At 44.7% G+C, this 10,310-nt stretch overlaps 1 protein-coding gene across 7 annotated transcripts in view; it reads left to right on the plus strand.

Moving 5' to 3' along the window:
* SEMA3F (semaphorin 3F) overlaps positions 1 to 8,230 on the plus strand; it is a 123,758-nt gene extending 115,528 nt beyond the window's left edge. For all 7 annotated transcript variants that reach the window (XM_083726539.1, XM_083726545.1, XM_083726541.1 and 4 more), the window contains 6 exons: positions 1,018 to 1,106; positions 1,639 to 1,680; positions 2,069 to 2,226; positions 2,722 to 2,789; positions 3,577 to 3,710; positions 4,789 to 8,230. In XM_083726539.1, the coding sequence (XP_083582665.1) occupies positions 1,018 to 1,106; positions 1,639 to 1,680; positions 2,069 to 2,226; positions 2,722 to 2,789; positions 3,577 to 3,710; positions 4,789 to 5,223 (926 nt within the window). In that variant the 3' untranslated portion in view covers positions 5,224 to 8,230. The remainder of the gene's footprint in view (positions 1 to 1,017; positions 1,107 to 1,638; positions 1,681 to 2,068; positions 2,227 to 2,721; positions 2,790 to 3,576; positions 3,711 to 4,788) is intronic.
* Positions 8,231 to 10,310: the final 2,080 nt, after the last annotated feature.

Here is a 10,310-nt window from a genome sequence, read left to right on the forward strand (position 1 = left end):
CCGGGAAATTTCAGACATATGGCAACCCTCTCTAATGTGAAATGCATCATGCCCTGAAGGCACTGTCATACACCCACTCTCAAATCCAAACGATAGGGCTATGGTTCAGAGAGGTGCTGGCTTGGTCTCTATAAAGTTCATGGGTTTATACTACTGGCCATGACACTGTGATTGATACATTAGAGGCTAAAAAAGTACACAGACAGCACATAAGAGGTTCAAAGAGAGAGAGAAGTTTTAGGTAATAATTGAAAGAAAGGTCGTTTATAACATAAATTAAGCAATTTTTTAGATTTCATTCAGGGGGTTTTAAATGCTTATTTTCTTTGGGTGGTATCTGACAGGAGTTAATTAAATGCCATGCTTTTGCTGCAATACTGTTCCCAACTGGGTGCAACACTCATCCTAAGATGGATAAGACATATGGATAAAGCATATGCCTTTCACACTATTTTTATACACCAGGTGGTCCTGAGGTTTCCATGTAGTTGTTTTCATTTCCCATTTCTGACAGTACTGAGTTTGTTATGCTCACACTACTATAGATGGAAAATACATTTACACTAGCATCTTTCCTTTAACTTCATTACTTCACTTTCCCCTCTTATGTGTTTATATGTTATGCTTCTTATGTTTCCTCCCCATGCACACACTCTCCTCTTAGGACTGTGGGTTGGGGAATTATAAAATATTAATGTGGAGTATGCATACAACAAACAGTTGTAGATTCTTACAAAGCATGGGACTTTCTCAGTGGTGGCCCCATCACTACAGAAGTCTTCCCCAAGGAGGTTCATCCAACTATTTCTGTTATGGAGAACTTTTGGAGTAGAAGCATAAGACCTGGGCCATACACTCTCACAGGAGCAAGCCACCATCATTTCATAGATCCTGTTTCAAGAGTATCCACAACGTTGATACTAGCATTTCAACAGCATGATGCATACCAGAAAAAGGAGGAAGAGCAAAGACCCAAGTGTTGCTAATTCCCCTCTGTGTGCTTCCCTTATATTGCAGATCGTGGCACTGTCCAGAAAGTAATAGTCCTGCCCAAAGATGACATGGAAACAGAAGAACTGATGCTTGAAGAGGTGGAAGTGTTCAAGGTAATTCACTGCACAGCCTACGAAAGACATGATCACTTGCTCTTCATGAAGCACATGGCTTGGGAATGGGTGTGGTGTAGTAGTGAAGATTGTGAACAGTGAAGTTCCTTGTTCATACTGTATTTCACTCTCAGCTGCAGAACATGTATGTGGTGTTAGGCTGACCAATATTCTCTGAGGCTCAGCCCTGCCAGATGCAGTACAAAGCTAATAATTCTAGGCTCCTTTGAAAGGAAGGGTGGAATAGAAGTTCAATAATATGAAATAAATAAATACCTTCCTGTAGTGTTGCATGGATTGTTAAGATAAAAAACATCTATCTATATGCTGAGAATTAATTGAAGATGGTGATAGAATTGCTCTCACAGGATTGTCACATCACCCCAGCTCATCAGATGAAAGTGTTTTGTCTTGTAAAACGGTGTTGTCCATAAGTCTTTACTTTGTGTTCTCTTTAAACTACTCCAAAGACCTTGGGAGGGCAGCCACCCTCTTAGACTAGATTAATTGCCATAATTTGGTTTCCTCATAGGTTCCAGCTCCCATCAGGACAATGACCATATCTTCCAAAAGGGTGAGTATATCTTAATGAAGGTTGAAGTATGTCTGCTTATTGGGCTAGATACTAGGCCAGAAATAGCCATGCCTCAGGAAACAAAAGAGTATTCTCTGACTGCTTGTCACTGGTACCATCTTTGCAGAACACGGAGCAATGTGGAGTTCCTTCCATTCTAGTCATTCTCCCATTTCCCTTGAGTATCTGCTGCTACAAGGAGCTCACTCTAGAGGCTGGGAGGTGGGTTGGAATGCAGAGCTGTTCTGAATGGTTGCACTTGGGAGGCTTTTCTGTCCACACTTCCTCAAGAAATCATATCCCTCACTCCATTCCCACCTCTAGTACACTGTGGGGGCAGAATTACCTATCCTCTCATTGACATCTGGTTTTCACTCTTACCCAACAGCAACAGCTATACGTGTCCTCAGCCATTGGCCTAACACACCTGGCTCTTCACCGCTGTGATGTGTATGGAGAAGCCTGCGCTGACTGCTGCCTGGCCAGGGACCCCTATTGTGCCTGGGATGGGAAGTCCTGCTCTCGCTATTCTGCTTCCTCCAAGAGGTACTGTGTGGCAGAGAGGATGGAAGGGACTGGAGTTCCACTGTTGTTTGTTGGGAATGCCCTATAAAGGGACTTTAAAGAATGACTGTGGGGTCATTGTTCAAAGCAATTTTTCAAGAGTTCTGGGAGTGCCTTGGAGTTAACTTTACAGGGAATATTCTAGGAAACTGGTTCTATTGATATAAAGTGGAATTCAGGGGTGGGCTAAGGAAGGTTTCCATCATACAGTGTCCTAGGAGAAATGCAGGAAAAAGTTCTGTTGAATGAATTCTAGGCAGTGCATCTGGGTAATGCTAAAGAGTATGATTGCTCCAAAACATGAAATGGATCTTGGGCAGGAATTTGAATCTTCCGTAGTTGGCTCGGAATAAATGTAGGATTCACTGGCCAAGTGCTGGCCAGAAAGACAGAAGGTTTATGAATGGCTCATCATCTTGCTCCTTGGAAGGACCAAAATTCCAACTACTCACCTGGCTGCTTCTTTCCTTATCACAGGCGGAGCAGGCGTCAGGATGTCCGGCATGGCAACCCCATCCGTCAGTGTAGAGGCTACAATTCTAATGGTGAGTGTCCTACTCACCCACTGCATGGGAGGGATCAGAAGTAGCGTTCTCCTTGGTCTCGTGGTCCCTACTCACCTCTCTGCCCCCACAAAAAAAGTGTAGTGAGGGTGTTGAGATGGAAGGTCTGCTTTTTAAAAAAAAACTGGCAGCCCTTCACACCATGATTTTTGATCAGCAGAGTAGGTGAACAAACTGGTACACAATGTGGTGCAAAATATAGACTTCCTTGGCACATAAAGTAGAGTAGCTATGGATTGGATGGAATAGTAGGGGCCATTTTTTCACTGGATAGGTGGGTGGGTGTCCCTGGGCAAATGAAGGGGCATGATTGAAGAATTAGGATCAGTACTATTGTACCTCTTTGTTATCATAGAATTGTAGAGCTGTAAGGGATCCCATGGACATCTGGTCCACCTGCTATGCAGGAATCTCAACTAAAGCATCCATGACAGATGGCCATCCAACCTCTGCTTTAAAACCTCCAAGGAAGGAGAGTCCACAAGGGAGACTGTTCCACTTTAGTTCATTTCTTACATAAGTCATCCAACTCAGTCACATACTTCAATCACATGGTCAGGCTGCACCCAGAACTGGAACCTGAATGGTCCATATGCTGAATGATGGGATGGCAGATTAGCCAAGTGTGGCTATATAAACTTGGCAGTAATGAGACTAGTCTCCTGGCAAAGGAGTAGGAGCTTCTTGGAATATATTTTGTCAGGGAATGCATTAGTTGAAATGCGACCCTTGGCAAATCATAATCTTGTATCTATGTATCCACCTCCAGCCAGCAAGAACACTGTAGAGGCTGTCCAGTATGGAGTGGAGGGAAGCACAGCCTTCCTGGAGTGCCAGCCTCGCTCCCCTCAGGCCACCATCAAATGGCTGCTCCAGAAGGACAACAGTGACCGAAGGAAAGAGGTACAAACAGGCAGACCTGAATTTCCAGAATGGAATTTGGAGGGAAAGGAGGGAATGGAGGCCAGAGGGAAGTTAGCATGAAAGTTAGTGGCTTAGCGAGGAGGAGTAACTTGCCTTTTGTTTCCACCGTAAGTTTTAATAAGTACTAAGACTATCTCTATTTTTCAAGTGGGATTCAGTCAAAAACTGACAGCTTCAGATAGCACAATTAGAATCGATTTGGTACTTATGCACATCAAATCTGCTCGCAAAAAGCACATAGACCTTTTGCAGTAAGGAAGGTGACTTGAAAATAGACTGGAAAGTGTGGGATAACAATTGCTTGATGAAACTTATATAAGCTCCTTGCAAACAAATCAGAATGAATGTTCAAATAAGCTGCAGACAATGCACAAAGAAATTAGGATGATTCCTCAATAAGCAGGTCATCTGGAAGTGACAGAGAGTTAAGTTGGCCAATCTTTTGTTCTATTTTCATCATGTTAAAAAACACTTGTTTCTCGGTCCACTTTCAACCACCTTGCTGACATTTCATCTATTTTTCATCTGCATCCTGGATACTAGAAGGATCTCTGTGCAGAAGCTCACAAAATAGGTTTTTTAAAGCTCTGAGGAACTGTGGCGCCTGAACAAGGCCACTGAAAACAGCCCAGGGAACCATCCATGCCTGTGCTATCTCTGAGCTTATATGACCAAGCTCTTGAAAGCTCCCTGACCCATTTGAGCTAAAGCTAGAGTTTGTTGATTTACTTTCTGTAAGTCCTTCCTACTCAGCCCATCTGATTGGTAGCAGCCCCAAACCTGCTTCTATCCAGCCAATAGTTCCATCTGGGCTCCTCAGAAAAAGGATGGGAAGCTGGATCGTTCATCATGCTTTGCTGTTTGCCAGGACTCAGAAGTCTAGGAATTGCAGAACAGGAAATAATGAGAACTAAGAAGCTAGGAGGATGAGGGCCAGAAAGCACTCAGGCAATGAATATGCAGCTTGTTTTCCACCCACAGTGTGATCTAATGTATCTCTACCCAGCAACTCCCAACTGTGTTAACAATGCCTCCTCGATGTGTTTCTTTCCATTAGCTGCGCACTGAAGGAAGGGTGCTGAGGACAGAGCAGGGGCTGCTGTTGCGGTCCTTGCAGCTCTCGGATGGGGGCCTCTATTCCTGCACAGCCACAGAGAACAACTTCAAGCACACGGTGGCCAAAGTGCAGCTGCATGTACTGAGCAGTGAAACGGTCCATGCTGTGCTCTTCCAGTCAGAGGCCCCTGCCCCTTCTGCAGCAGCCATGCGAGCCGGCCTGCCAGGCACTTTCAGCTCCCATTACCATGACCTTGTGCAGCTGCTCACCCAGCCTGAGATGGGACTCATCAACCAGTACTGCCAGGGCTATTGGCGGCACGTGGCCTCCAACCATAAGGAGACTCTGGCTGGTCTCAAAGCCAAGGAGCTGCATGATCAGAAAAAGCCTCGAAACCGCAGGAACCACCAGCCAGAGATGGATCAGCACACATGAAACTTGACAAGGGACTATGAAATGACAGTGCTATATTTCCCCCCTCCATTTTAATATTAAAATATCTATAAATATATATATAAATATATATATATACACACACAAAAAAAAAAACAAACACGCCCTGCTCCCCCCTCAAGACAATATTTATTTGTAGGTTGTACATAATATGTGGGTGATGCAGTCTCACCTCAGTGTGTGACAGCAAGGAGTTTGGAGGCGTCCCGCTGGCAGCTTGCTCTTCCTTTCCCCTTTTATCTGCGGTACTGTAAAATAGCTGACACTCTGGAGGATCTCAGTGGGACACGGCAGTCTTGTGTGGAATCTGTGGGTCCAGAATGTTGGAGCAGAAGCCTTCAAGACTGGATCATCATGGGCAAGTCTGGGAATGTTGTGCTACTGTCACTGAAAACATTTTTACCTGGTTAAAAAGGAGAGGAAAATGTCTGTTGTCAGACACTAAGCATACCTACCCTGAAGTGTATAAAAGCCTCTGCTACACCTACAAAGACTTGAGCACTTTCTTCTCCTCTGTACATTTCTCTGCCTCAAAGCATATTCTGGCAGGACACTCTTGCGTGTAAAGTACAATGGAGGCTTCATGTCTTGAGGAGCCTGAATCATTTAAGGCAGGAGGAAGTGCTTCACCGAGGGATGTCCATGCATGGTTCCATGCGGTGCTCCTACTGCTTTCAGAAGAAAGTTAATCCCACCAATAGGAACAATGTTATGATTTGATAATGATTCAGCTTGTGCTGTTTGGCTGATGATCTGCAAGAGATATTGTCTGTGAAAGTTGTGGTACAACCAAAAGAGCTGTTGGGAAGGTGGATATGGCTATTCTCGTAGGCACCTGGCTTTTCTGAGCTAGTTTACTTGATGGATGTGAAGGCCTCATCCAAGTGGGCTATGCCAGGGAGACGTAATGTATATATGAACCAAAGCTACTCTCCCATAGTGCATGTGTCAGAGACTTCCAAGGCCAAAGACAGCATGGGATTGGAGGTGGCAGAGAGGGTTAGGCATCAGCGGGATAGCCATCAGGACACCGGGCTTCTGCTCAGCTGGCCAGTGCAAGCATCCAACCTGGTTATTTATTATTATTTAAATAATATTAATTCGCCCACTAGGAATTCAGTTCCTCAGTTTAATAATACCAGTCTACCCAGCCACACAATGTGGAAGTTGGAAAGTCTGGTCCTGAGTATTCCCATCAGGATTCCTGTGGAATTGCCATCAGTCCACATGAGCAACTTCAATTTGCTGCAGGTTGGGTGGAGCATCCTTTGCAAAAAGAGAGAAACGTCGAACTAAGAGTGATCTTTCTGCTTAATTTCAAGATGGATTCCACATATCATGGCTAAGTAAGGACATTCAGTGCATTCAGTATCCCCCATGACAGAGATCATTACCTACCTACCTCCCACCATTTTGTTCTGAGATAAACAATGGTGAGCATAGAACAGCAGTGGTAACAACACTGCTCAAAAATGAAGTCAAGAAGGCAATTGTATTACTAAGATTGACTTCAGGATTTATGGGTGTAATTGGGAATATGACCAAATTGTTCTAGGAATTAATCCCATGGGGGGGGGGAATACAGAGGGAGAGGTTGAGTCTTCTATCAGGGCAAAGATTTCTGCGTGTGCATTCTCTCCCTCTCGCTCCCCCTCCCCTAAATCTGTTCTAGGAACTCCCCCAACCCTCTGGAACAGATTTGAGGAAGGCATGGGGCAGACACAGGGGAAGGAGAAGAGGGAAAGTCCTGTTGCATACACAGAAATCCTTGTGGGGATAGGATACAGTAGTTGAGTACCAACCAGAGCCAATGAGAGAACTGAGAACCACAGGAGAAAAAATTGAATCCACAGGAGGGGTGCGGGCAGGGCAGAGTTCTGTGCATAGATATTATAATTTGGGCACCTTGGGAATTGATTAATATGATCTGGCATGCAGAGAAGATGATTATGATAAAACATATAATCAGGTCTTAACCTGAGCCAAACTTGGTCAACCCATGAACCTATTTTGAAAGCGAGGAATATGAAAGGGTAGTCTAGAGTATCTCTGAGCATGGGCAGAATGCATGTTCCTCAACACTGAGTATCTATGCCCAGAATTGGAGAGGGCTCCTGGGTCAAAGGGTGACTGAGAAAGGCTTGGGCCCACCTCAGCTTGTCTGGTTATAACAAAATCTATTTAATGACCTTTTTCTGCCTCCCCCTTCATTTTTTTTAAAGGCATTGGCATTTCCTAAATGTGTGGCTGTGCCTTCCACCTTAGGTTTTACTGTTGCAGAGGGTTTAGTTCTCTTGTTTCTTGGGTACCTCTTTCAGACTGGTCTGGTTATGGCTTTTAGGTTCAGTGCCTCCAAAGAATTAGAATCAAATTCTGAGTTTGGCTTAATCCACATCACTAAATGCCTGTGGAATTACACCGATTTACATCTGCTAGATATCAGCACTTGGATCTCCCATTGTAGTGACCTGTTCGCTGACGCAAGGAACAGGTCTGCTCTGCCACAGGGATTGCAGTCATGGAGGGTAGCAAATAACATGCCCAAGACTGTTGTGTCACTCTACATGTGTAGCCTAGGTGTGCTAGCATGGAAGGTAGGTTATTTCTTGGACTTCTCACTTCCGTCTGCAGAGTAGAGGACAGTCTCGATGGAGTAGACCAGAAGCCTGCACTGTGTTTCCTCTGGTCTCTGGTGCTGTACCTCCTGCTGTTAACAAAGAGAGCTCACCATTCACCTGAGCCTAAGCCCACTTCATTTGTACACACAAAATCCTTGCAGGCACACCCCCTTTCCCTTGCAATCTGAGTGATGCGCTTGTACTTTCTCTTGTAAATAGTTGTAAATCAAAAATGTAACAAAAACTGGGGATCTGGAGATTTTGATTAGTAGCTCCTTGTGATGAATTCAAGCACAGAGCCATTTCGCACCTGTAATGTGAAATTCCTGTGGATAGAACAAGCTAATAAACACTGGCTTTGTTTTTGAAAACTCAAAGACTCCTTCACCTTGACTCACACTCTTCAGGATGCCCTCATTTCCCTCCTGAAGTGATGGACTCTTTTTTTACATTCCACTAGTTCAGCTTCAGATTGCAACCGCTTCTATGGATTGCTCAATGTATTTATTCCAATACAGAAGTGGCATAAAAACAACACATACTTTCCCCATCTCCATATCCCAGTATCCACTAATCTGGAATTGTGCTGGAAGCAATACCTATATGCCACTCACAGTTGGAGGCAGCCAGTTTGCACAGATCGAGCTGGGATATCTCTACCTCATCATGACCCCAACATGCCAGAAATGGAAAGAACTAGGCAGCACCCAAGTCCTGAGCAAGAGTGTGTGTCAAGTCCTGAGGCAGAGAAGAGTTAGCAATATACAGTACTCAAGGTCCTCTTTGTGTTCTGAAGTCAGGTTGCTTTGAACACGGCACCCTCTTTGTTTGTCTATTTCCCATCACCACAGTTCTTCATTGGGAACTTGATAAGTGTGCATGACCTACTCAAAATATTACTAAAATTGGCAGTAGCAAAAAGAAAACATTTAACTTTTACATATCTGGATTGGCCTGCACAAACAAAAATATTTAAAGCAGGTGCAGAAAAGGATATTGCAAAGGCGCTTGATTGATGTCAGTAGACAGGGAGCTCCAAAGTGTAGTGACTCACTAAAAGATTGATTCTCCTATTACAGGTGCCCTACCAGTAGATCTTTCTCTGTGGGCTTCTATAAAGGTGGTGGTGTGCTGTGACTAGAGCGCTAGGTTAACACCATATCCTCGTCTCTTTTGCAGGATTTTCCCATTGTCATGGCGATAATAGTGCACAGTTGGGCCATCCCTATGTGACATGGTCTCCACCACTATTGCACTTCCCCTAGCCTGACAAACATCTTGGGGGAGCCTGGTTGTGATTTGTAGGCCAGCATGCAGAGGCCACCCTCTGTGCATGTCATTGTTCCTGTGTAAATCAATGTCTGACCATAAACAGCTGGAAGCTGCCCAGATCAGTGCTAAAATTCAGCATGCAGGGGTGGCAGGAAGGGCAGGCTTTAGGAAAATCTAGCAGGGGACAGTGCTTTTAAAAAAACAAAAAACAGTGTTATCTGGTATGGCGTACCATGACTTATTTATGTGTCTTGGCATGGTAGCCATTTAGTGTTGGCACCCAAGACACTTTTATCAAGATAGGAATAATGGGACCTTTTAGCCAAAAAAGGGGGGGGCACATGGGGATATGGAACATGGTGGCAGGAGAAATATGGGAGACACACAATGGCCACATGCATCCCACATATGCCTTAGGGGAAGCTATAATGACAGGGGTATAGACACTGATGTAAAGTTATCCACAGCTTGTTCCCTGTTAATTTACAGAGCCATAGATCCCCCTGCTTATGAAGCAACCAGGTAAATTATTTTCTGCTGCTCCTGTTTTATGAGCAGTCTGGTCAGGAGGGGAGAAAGGGGGCAGGTGTTGGATTCCTTAGACCTGGCAGTGCCCCTCCTTGTCCTGCAGCCCACAAACAAAGGCCCCTTGTTCTGCTGGCTTCATAAAAGAGAGAGAAATCTACCTCTCCAAGGGTGTGCTAAGGCAGCCGGTTAAGCAAACACACAGGGAAATGGGGATCAGGGTCATGGTCTTATTTCCTGTCCCCCTAGGCTGAGGAAGTTGCTAAGGGGTGGGTGGGTGGAGCGGTGTCCACTAAAACAAGGATGACACAGGTCCTGAACTGCTGGCCCAGGGCTTGTTCTTCCTCAAGCCTGAAGAGGGTCTCGGGGCCTTAGCAGTCTTTTATCACCTGAAGTCTTTTTCTTGGATACTGATACCTCAGAACTGAACCCTAAAAAGGGTAACTGAGGGGGACATGTTTGAGAGAAAGAGTTATAATGCTCAAGGATAAGTGAATGGTTTCCTGGGGCTGCTTAGGGATAATCAGCTTCACACTCAAATTCTGTCAGCTGGCTAAACTTCACGACAGATATTGAACTGGTAGTATTAGGTAGGTAGGCCAGGCTGAAAAGGATGAGTTGTTTTCTCTGTGCTTTTAGGTTGACTGCTATTGG

Source organism: Podarcis gaigeae (genome assembly GCF_964106915.1).
Source record: "Podarcis gaigeae genome assembly, chromosome: 2".
In the NCBI taxonomy this organism is placed as follows: Eukaryota; Metazoa; Chordata; class Lepidosauria; order Squamata; family Lacertidae; genus Podarcis; species Podarcis gaigeae.